The 20,553-nt window shown below is 34.5% G+C and overlaps 2 protein-coding genes across 5 annotated transcripts; one reads left to right on the top strand and one right to left on the bottom strand.

Moving 5' to 3' along the window:
* Nucleotides 1–6,024: 6,024 nt before the first annotated feature.
* Nucleotides 6,025–14,758, bottom strand: LOC111025403 (pyridoxin (pyrodoxamine) 5'-phosphate oxidase). Of its 4 annotated transcripts, none has more exons than XM_022303334.2 (14): nt 14,504–14,757; nt 14,226–14,399; nt 14,038–14,076; nt 13,445–13,612; nt 13,253–13,358; nt 12,038–12,204; nt 11,667–11,909; nt 11,406–11,494; nt 10,479–10,529; nt 10,295–10,385; nt 8,033–8,137; nt 7,881–7,951; nt 7,584–7,704; nt 6,025–6,282 (listed from the first exon to the last, which is right to left on the bottom strand). In XM_022303334.2, exons 1-13 carry the CDS (start codon nt 14,639–14,641, stop codon nt 7,590–7,592), a joined length of 1,557 nt encoding a protein of 518 aa, XP_022159026.2. In that variant the 5' UTR covers nt 14,642–14,757; the 3' UTR covers nt 6,025–6,282; nt 7,584–7,589. The 4 variants fall into 4 exon arrangements, with proteins under 4 accessions (XP_022159026.2, XP_022158981.2, XP_022159076.1 ...); XM_022303289.2 differs by having other exon boundaries at nt 7,609–7,704; XM_022303384.2 differs by having other exon boundaries at nt 7,609–7,704; nt 14,226–14,415; nt 14,504–14,644.
* Nucleotides 14,759–15,807: 1,049 nt separating this feature from the next.
* On the top strand, nt 15,808–20,079 carry LOC111025681 (bet1-like protein At1g29060). The gene is made up of 4 exons (XM_022303601.2): nt 15,808–16,098; nt 16,324–16,447; nt 19,245–19,301; nt 19,638–20,079. The coding sequence occupies exons 1-4, from the start codon at nt 16,031–16,033 to the stop codon at nt 19,797–19,799; spliced, it is 411 nt and encodes a 136-aa protein (XP_022159293.1). The 5' UTR covers nt 15,808–16,030; the 3' UTR covers nt 19,800–20,079.
* The last annotated feature ends 474 nt before the right edge of the window (nt 20,080–20,553 follow it).

Genomic DNA, 20,553 nt, shown 5'->3' with positions numbered 1-20,553 from the left:
TTTTAAGGAGGATATTGAAAAAACTAGTTTCAAATGACCTCACTTTACTTTTTTTTGAAATTATCGTAGTATGTTGATGAATATGTAAGACGCAATGAAAGGGAATGTGATTTTTGACATTTTTAGGTCACATTTGTACAAAGTATTTGTTTGAATATCTTAATAAGAGTATAGATTCAAACTTTTAAATTTCGGAGGTTCAATCTTTTATCTTCACCGTTGTACTTTCACAGTTGTATTAAGAAAGTATTTCAAGGATTAGAATAGAAAACGAGTAAAATTGCATGGAACTTAATCAATCCCAAATATGTTGATATTTTTAAAAACTAATACTGAATATAATAAAAATGAAAAAGGGGAAATAATTGCTGAGATAAAGAGACAAAAAAATAGTAAAAGACAAAGGAGAAATAAGCAAATGAGAGAAGTGGGAAGTAGTGGAAGGGAAAAGTGAGTGAAGGCAGAAGGCAGAAGGCAGAAGGCAGAGGGCAGAAGGGTGGTGAGCTGTTTTCCACTACAAAATAGAAAATAAAATATTACTAATTACTAATTTCCCAAACTACTTACAAATTTCATGGCTGAACTAAGCACTCACATCAACCCTAACGTTTAGAATTGATGTCAATTACGATCCCTAACGTTTAGGATTGATGTCAATTACGATCGAGTTAAGCTCATGTTGGCGCATTTTATTTCTTCATTAGAAAGGAGGAATTATCTCGGGTCTAAGGTTTAGGATTTTATTTTTTTATCAAAGAAGAAAACTTGTATAGTAGGTCTAAGGTGTAGGATTTAAGGTTCAGAGTTTTATTTATTTATTTAAAATATATAAATATGAGTAGTTTGGTAATTTTTACATTGGTTCGAACTTATATTTTGACAAATTTCTTTAAGGTTCAAATATCCATCTCACTTATGTTGTACTAAAAAATATTAAAACCGAAAAAATGAAAAAATTACATCCGATCAAGTTTGAACCTAGCCTTTCAAAAATCCAAAATATATATATATATATATCAAAGGGTTAAAAAGACCTTATTAACAACGGCATTTTTGTTTTTTCCTTTTTTTCACCCTTCGTTTCTCCTGTTTGTTGGTAAATGTCAAAAGAAAAGCGATTTGGAAATTTCGAAAATGTCTACAATTATTGGATGGGTTATCACGAGTTTTTTTACTTTATTGATACATTAAACTATAAAATATAGTGTATTTTCAACTTACATGTGCCGTTATCTTGTTAACTAATCATACTATCACATTTTGGTCCAAATAACTCAAACCCATAAGGATGAAATTAACATTTTTACAAGATTATGGATGGAATTATATATATTTAACCTAAATTTAAACTATTTGTAATTCATGGTAATTAATTTATGTAGTATTACTGACTCTCAATTAAATTTATTTAACATTCCTCTTCAAGTTTTTTCTAATGATTTTTTTTTCTCTGGATCAAATATTTGACTAATCTCACTCTTGCAAAGTTTCAGATCAAAATTTAGTCAAAATCAAATGTAACTTCAAAGTGCAGAGTTAGAGAATTTGATCCAAATCCATCTTATCTCAATTATAAAGTAATATAAACAGAATCAGTCGATATTAACACAATTCAATGAACTTGATTAAACTGTTTAATCAAAGTCAAATATCACATTTAATTAAAGCGATATAGATGGAGTCACCTTGATATTTTTTTTATTTAAATTTTATAAAATTCAAATGATTTAACGAAGACCGTGTGAGTAAGATTAGACAATCTCGTAATCTAAGAGAATAATAATCTTCTTAAAACACATGATATTCCAAATCAAAGTCTCCTCAATGGTCAAATTATGGGCCATGATGGGAAAGTTTTAATAGGGAAAATCTGGCTGGAGGCTTCAATGCCATTCCTTTATATAAATCCCATGGCCTATAGGCCATATCAATGCTAGTGGAGTGGGTGTCCTAAGAAAAAAATTTCAGTTTACTTAGAAAAAAAGAAACATGATTTTTGTAAAGAAAACATAAAATTCCACTCTTGAGTGTGTGATTTTTGTGCATTAAATTGGAAGAAGTCTCTTCCTTAAAAGCTCAGACAAATATAATGGTCCAAAAATTCAAATCCTTTTGAAAATTTTATGATTATTTTCAAGCCTTATAATAAAAGCAATTTTCCCACTTCTTTTAAGATCTAACACTAAATATAGGAGAGTGCAAAATTGAACATGTCAGATCACTTCACCATATCTTTGTTTCTTTGTTGTTGTTGTTTTTTTTCCCTTCTCCTAAAAAATTAAAAAAAAAAAAAGAAGTTGATCATGACATTGACATCAAAGAAGAGGACTCAAATGAAGTGAATTAGAATCTTATCGATCTAGCATCAATGCCTGTTTGGCTAGAAAGAAAATACAGAAGTCTAAGAAAAACCCTTTAAATAATTCACTTTTTATTTTCGGGTTAGAAAAAGCATTCTTGGTTGGATATGAAAAGACCCGACTTCCTTTAATTTCTATCTTAAAAAAATCAAATCTCATAAAGACTATATAGAAAAATTAGTGTGTTCGAGAAACTCACTTCTTGATCTGCTTATGAGACAATCATGTATGCTACAGTAGAAAAAACACGTAGAATATAACCCTGGTATTAAATGACCACATAGCTTAAAACTCATAACTCGACCCCCTCAAACACTTTCTATCTAAAAAGAGGGCAGAATCTCACGAAAGCCCTAAAACAAAGTGGTCAGTGTTCAAGAAACTCGCACCTTAACCAATCTTTCAGACAAGACAACCGTATGTTTTACCATAAAAACTTATAGAAGACCTCACATTCAAGATTAATCACAGACCTCAAAAGTTAAAATAAAAGCTTTTCCATTTGACCTCAGAGCGAGCAACCAACAGTATCTATAAATAATTAAAAAGTTTCTTTATGAAAACTTGTTAGAGAAGTGGAAGAAAAGAAAGAGAAGTTGGGTCAAGCTCCATTAATGGTTTGGTTAGGAATGGTTGAAAGAGATGGTTGAGGGAGGGGTGAGTAGTGAGTATGGTAGTGGTGTTGAAATGATTCAACAACACATAATTGGATTAAATCAATCTCTGTTCCAAAAGCTCCAACCACTTTGGTGAGATTGACCCAACACATCTCCCACTTGTGGAATATTAAATAAAGATTGGCCCAAAATCCATTCCTGAGGGCCATTTTTTATACACAAGTTTTTTGCATCATAATTTCTGAGAGTGAGTCATGGGTAATAATGAATGAAAAGCCAATGCCCATTTTGGAGAGGGGCAAGAAAATAAAGTGGCTCAGTCAACGTTGGAGTCAAATTTACATTTCAAAGTTCAAACAAACAACAAAAAGAAAAAAGTTTTTTTTTTTTTTTTTTAAATTTTTAAGTTGGTCAAAAGAAGCTTGAAAGGCAATTTTCTGAGAGGTCAGTGATAATGCAAAGAATATGAAGTGAGGTGTAGAGAGAGAAAATGAGAGGACAGAGAGAGATAGGTACCTAGCCAGCTAAAATGTTTCAACTGTTTTGTAGGGTAGGGAGTCCTACTCTCTAACTAATTTCTTCTTCTCAAATTTGCTTTTTTTTAAAGGGTACATATTTTGAGAGTTTTATATATACACAAGACGGATAAGTACTTATGTCTCGACTAGTTAAGTTTTAGAAGGTCATTAATGTTTTAATTTTTGATAGTACAACAAATTAGGGGAATGAGGGTTTGAATATCTGACCTCAAAGGAGGAAATAGATGCTAATTATTATTGAACTGGACTCATGTTGGCTTTTAACTCTTGAGTTAGAATAATATTGTGGTGCTCTATCTTGTACTTACTATCATTAAAAATATTGGTAACGAAGAAAGATTAATATATAGAGAAATTTGAATAGCTAAATACCAATTTTTTAATGGTGGTAAGTAAAAAGATATTGAGCACTTAAATATTATTTCTTGAATTATGCTACATATTTAAAGTTAATTACTCATCCAAATATGCATATATTTAAATTGAAATTTTTATCACTTGATAATGATAAATTTAAGCTTATTTACGAAGAATGGGTTAAAAAAAACCCCTCTAAAAACCATAAATAAATATCGAACCTAAAAAGCTTCGAAAAACGCAACCAAAAACAAAATAAATATTTATTGAAACTTTGTCTAAATTTTTTTTTTAAAGCTTCTTTTTAGTGTATTAAATTTGACAAAGATTTCAGAAACATTTTTAAACAACTAAATTTAAAACGGAAAAATAAAAATCTTGGTCAGTGCCCGTCAGTATCAATGTAAAAGGCAAAGATTTTTTTGAAAAATGAGGACTCCACAGCATGGAAAACCCTTACCACTCACTGGTGAAATATTAAACCTCAGAGTCAGAATTGGGATATTATTTTAAGTAATATTTTATACCCATTTCATTTAAATCCCTTATCTTTTAAATATTCTATTTGAATCCTCAAATATTCTATAATTCTATTTGTCATTAACTTTATAGAAAAAGACTCTTTTTTTTTTCCTTTTTCTTTTTTGGGTTAAACTTTTCTATAATTAATACGACTTCAACACTCATTCATGTTCAACCGATTAAGACACTATATCCAACCAAAAGTCATGAATTCGAATTCTAACCTCTACATGTACTAAAAAACAGTCAACAGAATGCTTATATTAAATTTGTGAGATCATTAGAAAAATTAATAACTAAAATCATTTTTATAAAAAAAAAATATATTTATATAGTTGGTTTGTTGGTCAATAAAAGGTCGAACACCAACCACGATAAAGTCAAAGGACTTTCTAGCATTGAGTGAGGATGTTTTTATTCTAAATATCACTTTCCCAAGTCGTTTTCACTATGCACTTATTAGATGACTTGTTTGAGTAAGATTACAAGTTTAATTATTGAACCTTCAATACTATGTTTAATAGATCGTGAAACTTTAGAAAGTGCCGAAAATGTCCTTCAACTTTCAATTGTGCCTATTATGTCCTTTAATTTTAAGAGGTTAATAGATCCCTAAACTTTAACAGATCCCTAACCTATTCAACAATACCTCTTAAACACAAAATAGAAAGTTCAAATACCTGATAAAGATTAAAAATCCTCTTAAAGCATCAAGTTCACAGACTTATTAAACACAAAATGGGTTGGGATGGTAAAAAATTAATCAAGTTCCGAGAGGCAATCAATTCAGAAGCAGTGCATTGGATTGGACCCTTTTCTAGAAGCCACGGCAGCAGCAGCAGGCTGAACTTGAAGCAAGCCAGAAAATATTTGGCATTACAATAGAGACAACGACATGAAACCCATTCTCCAATTCAATGAAATCAGATCAATGAGCTAAGACCATTTCTTTTTTCATTTAATGGAGATTCATCGTCAATGCCATTATCTGCATAAACAAATGTGTTCCACATTCAACCTTTATTTGCACTCCATTGATCCCTCCTGGAAAAGTACTGATATAAAATTTTTTGGGAAAAAAAAGTGCTCACTCCCTAAGAAATGGTGTTGGATGAAATGAGAATAATGATACCAAAGTTCGAGGTTATACACCGTTCTCCCCAACCCTTTAGAGTATTGGGTTCAACTTTGGTCTCTCGAGGCTGACCTTGAATTGGGCAAAACTTCTCAAAATTTAATAAGGTGGACCATGAACATAATGCAAGGAAGTGAACCACAAATACAGCTCCCTCCTTTAAGTTTAGCAGCTGGAATCTATTTGTTAGTTTAAGATCCCTCTTAATAAGAAGAATCGAAGAATTAATAGATCTATTACACCCAAAATAGAAATGGACTAGAATTATGAATCTATAATTTATAAAATTTGATTCAAGTTGATTCTATGATTATAAGTTCATTCTATACTAGACCAGGATGGATCACTAATACGCTGGTTCCCCAACCAAAGGAAGAGAAAAAAGGTTGCCATAGGTCGATGTTATATTCCCTCTTCCCTGTCCATATGCATTTAGATTGTAAAGGTTAGTGTTTATATCATTTAAAATTGTGCTTCCTGAAATACTATAGCAGTAAAGAAATTCCATGAGCATATAGTATAACGGCAGCTGTAAATATTGCACTTATTCAGTAAATCACGCAACAGTTGAATATTAGACAGCAACCTCGACGCTAACACGAAAGGGAAAAAAAGGAAGCACGATATGTTAAAAAGGTACATGAATGATGAAATTCCACATCCAAGATCATGGAGAGAGAGCCAATCAGGGAGCCAAACGTTCTACTTTCCAAACCCGTTTACCATCTATCTCGCAAGGGGAATATTGCAACCTGTCGAAAATACAAGCATACAATACCTGTGAGATCTGTAATTTAAAACGTACAAGAGTTCAATAAGAATATAGCATTACAAACGTGGAGTTAGAGACTCGAACACTTGACTCATAGGTTCAAATTACAGGAGTTCAATAAGAATATAGCATTATAAATGTGGAGTTAGAGGCTCGAACACTTGGCTCATAGGTTCAAGTGAACATTCACAGGCAATAGATATAAATATAACAATGAAACTAAGCTTTTCTTTAATCAATGGTCAGAATCATCTATTGACATCCACATTTTATATTTCTATCCTCAACATTTGGGAGCATGGGGTTGTATGTAGAATTTTTCTAAAGAGGAACAAAGGAATAGGAAGATAAGAAATCTCCCAAAGGCCCAAAATAGCTCACAAAATAAACTCCCCAATTTACTTTACCCTTAACTGGAAATTACAAAGATCTTAAGAAATCAGACACCAGGCAGACACAACAAAAGAAACCCCCTCTCCAAATCTGAAAAGAACATTTCTACCCTTTAAAGTTCTTCTATTTCTTTCAAGCTGAAAAAGCTTTCTGAAGACATTAATCAACAAAGTCTTGGCTTTCTTTTCAAAAGGATGACCAGTCAGAATTTTCTGTGAACTCTTTTCTAGGAAAGCACTGTCACAGACATACATTCTGAAAAGGTTCCACCACCAAACCCAAAGAGGAAGACCAGGAAAATAAACAATCACCTGAGTCCTAGGAATTCTGAATCCATCATGCATTGGAAAGGAATTCCAGGATGTTTGAAAGCTTTCTTCCTAGAAATTCTGAATTCATTATGCATTGGAAAGAAATTCCAGGATTTTCTAAAAGCTCTTCCATAAAAAGGGAATATGTGGGAGGATATCATTTTTCTTGGCGTACAATTCCCCCCCCCCCCCCCCCCCCCTCCTGTAGATTATCCTACCCCCCCTTCATATCTTCAATGAAAAGTGGTCTATTTCTCTTTAAAAAATCTAGGGATTCTTGGACATTTTAAAAATCTCTCAAGTTCTTTGGAGTGAGTTCATGCCCTGAAAATTCTCTTTCAAATCGCCTGAATCGGTTTCTAAAGACATTGTGGAAAGCAATAAATAGTATTATAATATTTCCAAATACCCAGTGAAATGTTCTGAGTTCTGACCGTTAGCCAATCAAAGTACTAACTTAATCCATAAACTCAGAAACGGTTTACCCCACTTGACCCAAAAATTTACAGAAATCTTGCAGCTGCTACGTAGCTACTGGCCAATGACGTGCACCACAACTGGAGAATTAGTAAAGCACCTGTCCTTAGAGGGGTGAAAATAACCTGTCATGCAACCGAGATTGCTGCCCCTGCCAAAACTCAAAAAGCTCTGGTTTAAGCCTGTATCCTCCCCAGTGTTTTGGTTTTGGAATAAAACTTCTGCAAACAGGACATGATTTTAATTGTAACATCTTCCTTAAACGGAATTATTAAAAAAATATTTGTATTGAAAAAAATATGTATGTTCACTGAATCAGATATCATCTTCGTTAGTCCTCAAGATAAATCAACCACTTGACCATTATCGGGAACAAGACGTTTAAAAGTTAACATACCCATTCGAGAATCTGTCCTCTAATTCTTTGTATCTTTCGATGAGAACATGTCTACCAGCAACAACAGAACTCTGAATGAGAAAGCAACATCATAAATCTAGCAATATCATCATTTTGATTATCTACAAAATAAGGAATACATTGATACAGACCTGAGGGCTAGCTATTGCACCAAGCTGACTCCCACGAGGACGACTGTGGAAATACTGCTCAGATTCCTCTTCTGAAACTTTCTGCACAGATCCTTCCACTCTTACCTAGAAAGTTACAATCGGACACTATCTTATAAAGTAAGTAAATTAATTTACATTGCCTTCATGTAAAATCTAGATGAAGGCAACCAGCTGGCATTTGCCACAGTAGCCTTGAAAGCATCCAAGATGAACATTATGGAGTATGGGAACTGCTAAAAGCTAATGACGAGTGTAAGAACATTTTCTTCAATAAGAAAGAGAGCAAGATAATCGAAGAAGATTTTCTTCAATAAGAAAGAGTGCAAGATAATCAAAGTTACTTCTTCGCATAAAATGCATTAATTTCAAGACAAATTCAAAGATACATTTGAAACCATAAGAGTTTTAGCATGCAAGTTGATGTATCCGAGGCTTTATTAAATACGCATTTACAATTTTACACTACCAATGGCCACAAATGCAATGTTTCTTCCTGTTCTTGACAGACCATCTGAAATGACAAAGATCATGAAAAGCTTAATTTTTCTAAAGCTGATTGCTCTAGGCTGAACTCAACGTACAGGGATTATAATGTAGAAGGAATTGGTAACAGAGGAAAATGTTACAAGTTTTAAACTTACTTAAATGCCCAATGGCATGAAAAATAGTAGTAGGAATTGGTAACAAATGAAAATGTTACAAGTTTTGAACTTAACATACATGCCCAATGGCATGAAAAATAGTAGTGAGCAAGCACGAGGCCCACCCCAATGATTAGGGTTCTGGCGAAGGAGTCTAAAGGCAATTTTAAGAACCCTTAATATCTCTCTCGCTTCCTTAGCTTTATTATTTCCTATATCTGGAATGAAAGTGGAATCAGATTTCGTGAAGATCAGTGGACAAGTTATGACAATCTTTGTGATTTTCATTTTCGAAGAGCCTTTTTTAACAGAGGGGTTGGTGCTGTAGTTACCCGTTAGCCAATAGTCTATGTCTAAAGTCCAATGACCATTACATATGGACTATTGATCCCTCGGTCCTTTTCTCTAGCAAATCTGTCTACTCGACTGGTTCTGCTTCTCTTTGTCTCATCTCATCCCACTTGTTTTTAACTAAGCCTTGGAAGGTCAAATTCCATAAACTAAAGTTTTCCTCTTGGCTTGTTGCATTTGGAAGGATTAACACTAGTGATATCATCCATAAAAATTTTTTCTCCTGCTTAACCTGAAATGGTGTGCTCTTTGTAAGAAGGCGGTGAGTCAAGACTTAAAGTCATCTGTAATCAAGGTGCTCTTTCTCTACTGAGGTAGTGGTGCTGATTCTAGCAGACTTCTAGAATTTCCAAGCTCCATTTCTTCATTGTATTTTTTTTTTTTAAGAAACTAATTTCATTGAACCAATGAATTACAAAAGCAGGAAGAAAAACTTCAACTTTTCATTCTTTTAAAATGATGGAAGAAATTATCATATTCATACATCCTCCTTTCTCAAGAGAGAGGGCGTTAGTGCAAGCAAGTTTATTTGTAATTTAGTGGAATATATGATTGGAAAGAAATAGGATGATCTTTACAAGCATTGAGGGTTCTTTGGTGGATGTTTCAGACTTCACCCACTATAATGCCTCTTTTGTCTCATACTTTTAGACTTATTTGTAGTTATCCGTAATTTTTATTACCACCAATAGAGGCACCTTTTGTAATACTTCATCCCTTTTTTTTCTTCTTGTTCAGACTATGTAGGCTTGACTTTTCTTTTCTTTTTTAATGAAAAATTAGGCTTTCACTAAAGAGACAACAAAAGGTACAAGTGAACTAACAAAAGAATAGCTCAGCACGAAAGGAGCCAAAAAAAAAACCTATACTATAGATACATGGCCAAGCCATTCTTTTTGTGGCGTTCTATTGTTCCTTCATTCATCTTATGGTTATGAACACCAGTTTTCTTATTAAAATAATAACAAATTCTACCAGATGGAAGTAGAAAGCATGACTTAACAATATATTCCATAATAAGAGCAAACCACCACTTAGCTGCTTACCAGAACTGTGAGGCAGAAGCAAGCAGAACCTATGATTGACCACTAGGTCTCAAGAATATGAGGCTGATTAACTGGATTTAATCAAGTAGATAGACTTGTACATTGCTCGAGAAATTTAACAGGCAGAAAAATAGCCTCCCTAATGAAATTTTCACCTCATAATAATTATAAAGATAAACTGAAACTGAAAGTTGTTATTTCACCTGTCTATTAAGACCTTCCCAGTAGAAAAGAAGCGAAGCACGGGCATTTTCAGCTAAATCATGTGCTTTCCGACTTTCATAATTTGTGTACCTGCAGATAATGATGCCACAAGAAGAGAAGAGTTATTTAAGGCACAGGGACGAAATTGTCTGCTGTAGCATGATAGTAATCTAGCACACTAACCAGACAAAACCATCTTCATCAACTCCTTTTAGCAAAACCATGCGAGATGATCTGAAGCAAAGGTAAAAGTGGCAATGTGAACCAGAAAGGTCAATCACTTCTATAAATAATATTTCTTTCTTGCTTCCTTTATTTTTGGTATGGAACAGGAGACTTTTCATGAAGACTAATAATTTTAGATTCAGATGGACCTAAAGACTAACTATGAATAGGTTAATGGAGAATTTACAGGGGATCCTGTTATTTCATGAATACACCAAATAGGTAAGGTCAAAAGCATTCAGAATTAGAGAATTCACAAAAGCATCAGAAGAAGGATGATAACAAAGGTTTTCTAAGATTCTAAAAAGGAATAAACATTGAGGAATGCTAAGAGAAAAAGGAAAGGATGGACTAGTATGTTTGACAAATAATAACTAGGCTTATATTGGAACTGAAAAACCAACAACTACGGATGAGAACATCAACATTTAGGCATTACCGACTGTTGCCCCCTCTCCTAATCTATTCCTTATCCAGAAGCTTGTCCTAACCATTTGAGTTATGGAAAGATTTCTCACGGGGAACCCCATCTGCCCCTTTCCTTGCATACCCTCCTCACCCAAGCACAAAAGTTGTGACTCACTCAGTGACCTTGAGGAAGAAGGCTCCATAAGACATTCTTTTTTCCAGTGGACCTTCCTCTACTACTCTATAGGGAGACTTTGCATGCCTCAGTTCAGAGTAGGGAGAAAAAAATAATTTTAAAAATCCACCTAAAGGCTCAAACCCATGACCCTTGAGTTATTCACTATTAGAGCATAGAGTGGCTCATCAAGTCAGTCTAAAGTACAAGAAAGAAAATTTGAAGAAGAAGAAGAAGAAGAAGAGATAGAGAGAGAAGATCTTCAATCAGTACAGCACCGAAGAAAGAGAAACTGAGCTTACGGTTTTCCATCACTTGTAGCAGTGGACAATGACATTGCATTAGGTTCCCTTAAATTAGCAGTGACTGCTTCATCAAACCATTTGCGGAACTGCAAGATAACTACGGGTTCAGCAAGAAACATCAAAGTTAACAAAGGACTTCTTTGGAATAAAAAAAAAAGTTTTAATTTTATGATAGAGGATATATGTAACAATAGCTCAACATAACCAAAAACCGAAGAAAAGAGAATCTTTACTAATTGACAAGAATCTAGTATTCACCTGATGAATAGGATTTGTCTCTACATTTTCTTCAAGAAATTCTGGAGAAATATAGTTTTCTCTAAGTGCAGCTATATCAACTTGTGGAGGCTTTCCTATTCGAACGCACATCGCAGTGCCAGGATACGGAGGAAGATGAAGGTTATATTTGCTCACAATAGATGGAGGCACAAATCTGCCACCTAAAAAATGATGTGAACCATGGAATTTCTTTGCGCCCAGCTTTGGGGCAGTCAGAGAAACCTAGCATAAATCATTGTTTGACTATTAAGTTGGTTAATTTATATAAAATTTGTTCAGGATGATTTTTAAACAAATTTATGCCATCAAAAAACTCTAGGGTGGTAAAGTAAATTAAAACAATAACATACCAACATATCAGGTTTAAAGTTGCTATTGCTAATATCCCCTTCTTCAACATGCCATCCAGATGGAATATCTACAGAAACAATAACTGGAAATCTTTGATCTGCTTCCTTATACTCGTTTAGAGACACGAGCCTTTGGATCAAATCATTGAATGGTGGCCTTGGAGCACCTGAAAATTAAATGAATAACAAAAGACTATCAATATGATGAATGGTTTAGTAGAGGAACTAAAATGAGGTATTGGTCTAATATCTTTTCTCTTTTTCTTTTTTAATGATCAATGTCATTTAACAAAAATCATGATCATTATCATTTTAATAAGTGAAAGAACAAAAATCAGGCCATACTACAACATGGGCAAAGGCAACTCAAAGAGCCTCCAAGAAATTACAAAGGTGAAGAATGTGTCGAACTTCAAACCTTCCCTAAGAGATAAGACCCCTCTAAACCCCAAAAGAAAAATTCATATTCCTTCCTTTTTTTTTCTGACAAGAGACACTCGCATTCCTTTCAAACCATGTATTATATAAGATAACATAGCCAAAACTCAGCGTCCATAAAAATCTCTTTATACAAAAATGAGGGTATAGAATAGCTTCATCCATTACTAGAATCCATATACTTCATGCTACAGTGAAGTAGATGAGTTCGAATATGAAGCCTGGATTATCACCTAAATGCTTCTAGGAATGCAATAAATTAAATTGACATGTTTATTATGGATAAAAAGAACAGGGGAAATGTGTCCATATAATAATGCCTTCGGGCTACAAATTTAGAAAAAGACGATAAACAGAATATAAGACTTGTCACAAATATGCAAAATTGAACAACTGATGAAACCCAATGAAACTATTGGCACGGTAAGTAAAAAATGTGATCCTATCAGGGAAGATATGAAATAAAATAATGTGTAGGTCCATTATTTATATGGCTAGGGCTATTTAGAATTACTAGATAATAATCTTACATAATATGCCCTTAGAGGCCAGAGATATTGGTAGAACATTTAAGGTTGCTTCCCTAATAGTCCTTTGTCTTTTCTGTTAGTTCCAAGGTACTAATCCATTAATACATCTCCTATCCCATGGTACAAATTGAGGGTCATCTTTAAAAAATGACTAATTGATGGTGATGTTGAAGATTTGCTTCTTTGAAATAATATCTTGAGAACTTAGAGCAGGAGGACATAAAATACTAAAGCAGGAAGATATTACCATGGAAGGAGAACCCAAAAATTGCATCGATTATAATGTCAAAATCTTTTGATAAATCCGAAGGCAAGTCCTCCACTGATATGAATGGGACTGACAGTGATTCCAGCTACAAAATTGCTAAATCAAATTAGAAATTCAGCCAAACTAGTTGTTGAGCCGGGAAATATTACAATTATGGTTGAGCATCTCAACCTGAGTAACCAAACCAGCATAAAGAGGCTTCGGAGTCTGCTTTGGATAACAAATAGATGGTTTGTATCCAAAGTGAAACAGATGACGAGCAGCTACAAGACCATCTCCACCATTGTTTCCAGGACCACAGATAGCAAGAACACGCTTACACTCACTGGCTTTGTAAGCCTGTCAAGTACTCGGGAGAAAAACAAAAGTTCTTTAGTCTTTGGTAACTTTATTTAACCTCCTTCATCCTACTCGGTTGAGCTAAACAGATTCGTCCGGGGCAACTTAGAACTTGTAAGAGAGACGCCCGTTAAGGGTTTAAATATAGTGCAATGAAAAATGCAGAACAGAATAAAATAATTCATACAGTAGTCGCATAAAAAACAATGGTAACTGGTAAGTGTACGTTAACATGCATACATCCAGCTGTAACCAAAGAGATGGAGAGGGACCTAAATGCTGCAGTGCAGATCACAAACATGTCCCAATGAGCTAATAATCATTGATAAACAAAAATCAAACCGTTACCAAAAATACAATTCACTTTCACCGACAACTAAGTTTCAACCATTTCTACCGAAAGTAAATGCCAAGACGAAGCTTGCCTCAGCTATTGAAGTGGCTACACTTAATCCAGCCAACTCCTGTACACAAAAATTTCAACATGTCCATTTCAGTACGATTAAGTGTTGAAAGAGACCAATTATGAAACTCATTATAGAACCGGAATAAAAAAAATGAAACCCAGTAAAAGAACGTCTAGAAAAAGGAAGCAAACAGTAACAACACTAACCATCAATTGGTCGACGCTGAACCCGAGAGGACCCATGAGAATCTCATCGACCTCAGCTGCTTCCCGCTGCGTAAGATACGAAATGGACTCCCAATTCTGCATGCTTGCTGCTTCAATGCGAGACTTGGAGCAAAACCAACGAAACGCAGAGCTCGAATATGGCCGAGAAACACCCTAACAACAAGAGTTACTACGAAATTCGTTAGAGAAAAAGGCGACACAACATAGACAGCACAGTCAATTCAGACAACAATTATAGAGAGGGAGAGAGAGCAAACTTGGGAGAGTTTGGAGAATGGAATTTGGAGAGGGCGAGAAGAATGAGAAATTATAGATGATGAATTCGGTTTGAGAGAGAACGAGTGGGCGAGAAACGAACGAGTCATCGCTTGGGTTTTGCGCAGTAGCGACCGCATTTCTGTCGGGGCTTTCGCAGGCTTCGCATCGCTTGCCGATAGGGGACTGAAGTGATGCCAATCGTTGATCGCGCGGGCCGCCGTCCGTGCTTTCGCGCCTGAATTCTATAACTCGGGACAGTGAATTTATCGCTATTTTAATTTAGTTTTTCATTTTTAATAAATAAAAATAAAATTCTATAGCGATAAATTCATTTTTACATTTTTTTTATACAATTTTAAAAATGTTTATAAGAAAAAACATGTTAGTTATAAAATATTTAGGTTTTGACGATAAAATTGAAAACGTTATGAAACAAACCTTAAAATAAGAATAATTTTAATTTCTTTTTTTATTCCTCTCTATTTTATACTATGTGGAAATTCGAGGATTGATTATAAAGGATAGCATATATCTTAATCACTAAATTATGTTGATGTTAATTTTTTTTAATTTAATTGTTGATAGATCTTAGAGGTTCAAATTCAACAAAATGCATGTACAAATCTCCAAGCACAGTGAGAATAGTGAACCCAATCCAAACTCAAGAAGTAAAAAAAAAAACAAAAGCATGAGTGTCCGAAAGATGAGCAGTCTAGCTCGTATGCTTTCATCGGGCAGAGTTTATCTAACGAGATATCTGTTGACACTAGAAATACGATTTTATGTGTCATAATATATTTGGAGGCAGCTAATGTGATAGTACCGCTCGAATTTTTCAAAGCATGTTCTCCAAATTGTTCCAAAAAGAAAACGTCACACACTTTCAGTTTTTAAATATTTTATTTTAATTTTTAAATTAAGCACATAAAATTAATTTAGTTTCGAATAATTTTTATTAATTATTTAACAATAATCTAAATTCAGTTAGAAAAAATTTCACTTGACCCACCACATGCCACTTTCAAATCCATTCAGTAGTTATTAGAAACAATCAATACGGTTTCAAGTTTCATTTAAGTAGTTATTAAAAACAATCCAGTACAGCGACCACATAATTTTATATTAAGTTAAATAAACAAAATAATAATAAATGTGCGGGTAAAGTTTCAATTAAGTAATTTATTAAAATAATAAATGATATATATATTCATTCAAATCTCATAGAACAAATTTAAATACAAACAAAGAAGAACCGATCGGTCAAACCTGGAACTTTCCAGTTTGGTTCGGTTTTCTGATAAAGAAAAATCGAACAAATGGTCATCCATTGCAACCAAATACGTGTTAGATTTTGAAAACAAATTAATCGACGCCAACGCGTCTCTGAAAAACTGGAATCGGAGAGAAAGCCCAATTTGCTTCGAGCTCACCTTCCGACTTGATCGAAGATACTGAAACCAACTCTCGCGATTCGTCTGTTTCCGATCTGATTCCTTCTCTCCGGATCAGGTTTTCATTCTTCTTTAATGGCGGCAAATTCGTCTCGCGGCGGTAGTTCATTCTACAACGCCAACGCCGCTCCTTATCGCTCCAGGTATTTTACTAGTACTTTTATTGTGCGAAATTCCCATTAAATTTCCAGGAATTAGAGGTTCTACAAAAATCACACGAGTTTGCATCATTCGTCTCGTTGAATTATTATCGGACCAACACGACGTTAAGAATTTCCTTTTATATATAAAAGAAATCGACGTTGAGAATGATAATTACTCGTTCATGTCGCTCAAGTGCATTCGTCTCTTATTTATGAGGTATTCAGGGAGGGGCTTAGCACCAGACCGGCCGCTGCTTCCGATGAAATTCAACTACAGATCGATCCGATGCAAGGGGACTTGGACGACGAGATCGTCGGTCTCCATAGCCAAGTTAAGAGGCTTAGAACTGTAAGTACCATGGTTTTACATTAATCTTACGTACAGCTTTGCACTCAGGTTATTGAATTTCAAACTGGAACACGCAGTTAAACTTTTATCGAGAGCACTCTGATTTATTTGGTGTTCCTAGTATATTGAAGCCATCTATGTTCGAGGTTGATCTGTCTGTAATGATACTCTTGGAACTTGCATTGCACGTGGTTCCTTTCTTAATTGAGTTTATAAGCTGTACGACGTGGATTGATACATTTCACGTGGTATAGCTGTATTCTGCGTGCTTATCTTTGGTTTTCATTATAATGGTGTCTACAGGCGTGATTTTCTTTCTGTGGATTTTCGTGGGTCTTTTCCGCTTTCTTTTTGAATAAGAAATGCAACCACTTATTATTAAATAAGAAAGGAAATTTATAAGAGATGCAGAAGGGACCAGCAGAATCCATATTTACGAGTCTTTTTTACTGCAATTCTAGTCTCTGTCTCATCATCATTCAAAACGTTTCATAAAAGACAATCATTCAAAACGTTTCATGGCCATGAAAGAAAGTGTAACGATATCAAATATATCTATATAAATTATACTCTTTGGAATAATCCTACTGGGTATGGATTTTCAAGATTGTCTATGAATGATTCTCTTTTTTACAACAGTTAAAGTTTTGTAATATTTGTTCGGGAGGCTAATCCTGTGTCCTTCCTATTTGGGAGGAGCAACTTGTGTAGAGACTGAACAGCTTATTCTGTCCATCTTTCAGATTACCAAATTCACCCTTCCTTCTTTTAACTTCCTCTCCTTCTCCCTATTTGATGAGGATGTTTGTCTAGCACGGGACCTTCTTATAGGAACCAGGAGATGTGTGAATGATACCCTGAAAATTGTCTTGAATGCATGTTGGGTTAGACCATAATGCTTAGGCACTTCGTGGCTAGTGCCTTGGCACTGAAACACGGTGTTAAGAAAATTTTGTGCTTCAATTGATCAAAGCTCCGGTCCAACATGCTGCTATGATGTCCTCAATTATTTATATGTTAATTGAAGTTAGTTTGGACAAGAACTATCACGTGTGACCTACATTTTCCTTTTGTATCCTCTTTAGGATATTTCTCTTTTTCATATTTTACAGAATTGGATGCTCGATCCTAAATAGCTTACTTCAATACGTGTGTGTAGTAGCCCCCAAGGGATAGCCCAATTGGTAAAGGCTTGGGGTTTCTTGGTCATACTAGCTTAGAGATCTCAAGTTCAAACCTTTTGGTGAGCTTAATATCAAAAACCCTTAATGTCTCTGAGTCCGGGCCTTGGGGTGGGTGCGGGTGCCCCTGGGTATAAGGGAACAAAGCTCCAACTCCCAGTCATCCAGAAATACGTGTGTGTAGTATACTATGGCCTACTTTCTTGTAATCTTGTTCTCTCTCAGTGAGTTTCATTTGTCATTAATATTTAATATAATGTTTTGGACCATTAGTCCCAATCACCATATCCTTGTAATAAGTCATTATTTACAAATGTGGGAAAAGTATAAATTTTAATCAACTTGTTTAAAGCCCACACTGATCTTTTCTTAGCTGTGTGAAAATTCAATCCTTGCAAGTTGCACTTTTCCACAGTATCTTACATAACATAGTCTAGGGCCTGGTTTATTTTCTTAATAAATAGAGAAATTACTTTTTTGTGTTTAGAGGCTGTGAATGTAATTGAGTCACAACTATTTCTCACTGGCTATGAAGTGATTGATGCGAGTAGGAAAAATTAAGTTAAGATTGAGATGTCATAGGGCTTGATAATTGAGACACCAAATGTACTTTGGTAGATAGCTCAAAAGATCCTTGAGAAAATATATTCTGAGCCTCATCCCTGGGGTTAATATACTATTATGTCCTTCTTTGACCTCCTCATTTCTAGAGCCCCCTTACCTAGGAGCTTGACTAAGGCCATCCGAAAAATAAATCATCCTAAGAATAAAGTTTTTGCCTGGTCACTTGTTTTGAATAATCTTGGCACAGCATATAGTGTTGAACTAAGAGGCACGGACACTTTATTTTGGATAACATGTCCATGTTGAACACTCCGAGACTCTGATACTTATTGGACGCGCATCGGACACTTGTTAGCTCAATAGTTGTATGTCAGACTAGTGGTATGAAGTGAATATGGATTCGTGTTGAAAAGGGGGGATTTTTGTCCAAGGCTTTTCTTTTCTTTGTATCGTCCTTTGAGTATATTTTCACTTTTTCCCTCCATGAAAGTTGGTTACTTGAAGAAAGGGATTGCTGATGTCATTTGCCGGTGTGTTCTATAACATCAAAATCTGGAAAATGAGGGGCATTGTTTCTTTTACTTGCCGGTTTGCTTCTAAATGTTGGGCTAAGCATTTTAATGAGTTTGGTCTGAGCTGGAGTATGCCTAAATGTATGCCCACCAATGTTGAGCGGCACCTTTTGTTTCATATTATCAACGAAAGCTCATCTTGTTTCTTATTGAGGAAAAAAGGAAGTCTGTGTTTAGTTTCCTGGTTCCGAAGTCAAATGCCCAGTTAAGGGCCACTTAAATCACCTATCGCGTTAGTCTAAGTGATTTTTTTCTGATAACAGGTCAGCATTTTTTCTGTTCAAAGTGCAAACTTGTAGGATCTTCATTTAGCATGGTGGAATCTGCCACTCTGTGACCTATGACTTATTTTGACTCTTCATAGTTGATTTTAATCTAATTTAGATGATTTACAGGTTATATATTCCAGTTCGTTTTCTTAATTCGAGATCCATTTTTTGATCTTTTTATATTTGGTACTTGGTAATTATCCTGGTGCAGATTGCTCAAGACATCGGGACAGAAGCAAAGTATCAGAGTGATTTTCTAAATCAGTTGGTATGCAATTTTACTTTTTATTTGTTATTTTATTTATAAACTCATGCTACCACTTGTTTTTGGTATTTTTGGTTTTTATTGATTGTCTAGTTTCAAGTCCTGCCCTTCGTCGAAAGATAAAATGAAAGAAAATAGGAACAAAAATAAAACAAACGTTTGCTTAATAATCTCATTCTAAAATGTTGAGAGCTACTATCAACTAAAAGAAAAAAAAGGTGAAGAAAATTAGTCCTGGGTTTGCATTGTTTCAAATTGTGTGCAATCTAACAGATTGAGAGCTCAAGCAGGGGTGAAGAACATTGTTTCTAACTTATGTTTTCTGTACTTGTTTTGTAGCAAATGACGATGATCAAAGCTCAAGCAGGGGTGAAGAACAATGTAAGAAGATTGAACAAGAAAATCATACAGAATGGATCGAATCACGTCGTCCAGGTCGTCGTGTTTACATTGATCTGTTTCTTTATGGTATATATGTGGTCGAAAATGTCCAGAAAATGAACACTTACCTCAAGTCGGAGTTCTTGTTGGTTTCTTTATGAATGGAATACCAAAGTTGCTGGCCGGCGAAGAGGGAAAAGAAACAGCAATGATGTCTGATATTATCAGTCTCCCCTCGGGTTAGAAATATGGGACGGTGAAAATAGGCCCTTTTTTTAATTTTTTATTGTTCCTTTTTCCTCCCTAATTTGTAGGAACTTTTTTAGTATATTTTATTCGTTGTAAAAATATGTATTGTGCATCATCGCTATAGCATTTTGGTTAACCCACTTTTGCCGAAGGTTTCTATCGTGACTTTTACGACAAAGAAAAACTGTCAAATGGTTTCTTCTAACATAATTTATCTCAACTATTAGAAGACAAGATGCTTATTTGTGATATTATTTCGAGGATTATGAATATGAATGACAATAAATTCGATAATATTGAATAATATCACAAATAAGCATTTTGTCTTCTAATAGTTGAGATAAATTATGTTAGAAGAAAATTACAATTTATGTACGGTTTAAATTTCAACTTGAATGGTCATTGAATTTTTCTTTGTAGTTAAAATACATGGATTAATATGGATGATGTCAAATTTGAGATTATGCTGTTTCGATCCTTTTTTAAAAAAAATATATTGACTAGTTGAATTATCCTCGTGCCTATTGAATAATATGCATAAGAAAATTCAGCCTACCACAGGAGTCATGTAATCCACAAATATTAACCATGGTCAAATCTGCCCCTCCTAATCCCTTGTATCTCT

This window comes from Momordica charantia (genome assembly GCF_013281855.1).
Source record: "Momordica charantia cultivar OHB3-1 chromosome 11 unlocalized genomic scaffold, Mcharantia_2.0 BLBB01000011.1, whole genome shotgun sequence".
NCBI lineage: Eukaryota > Viridiplantae > Streptophyta > Magnoliopsida > Cucurbitales > Cucurbitaceae > Momordica > Momordica charantia.
This window is presented reverse-complemented; position numbering and strand designations above follow the sequence as displayed.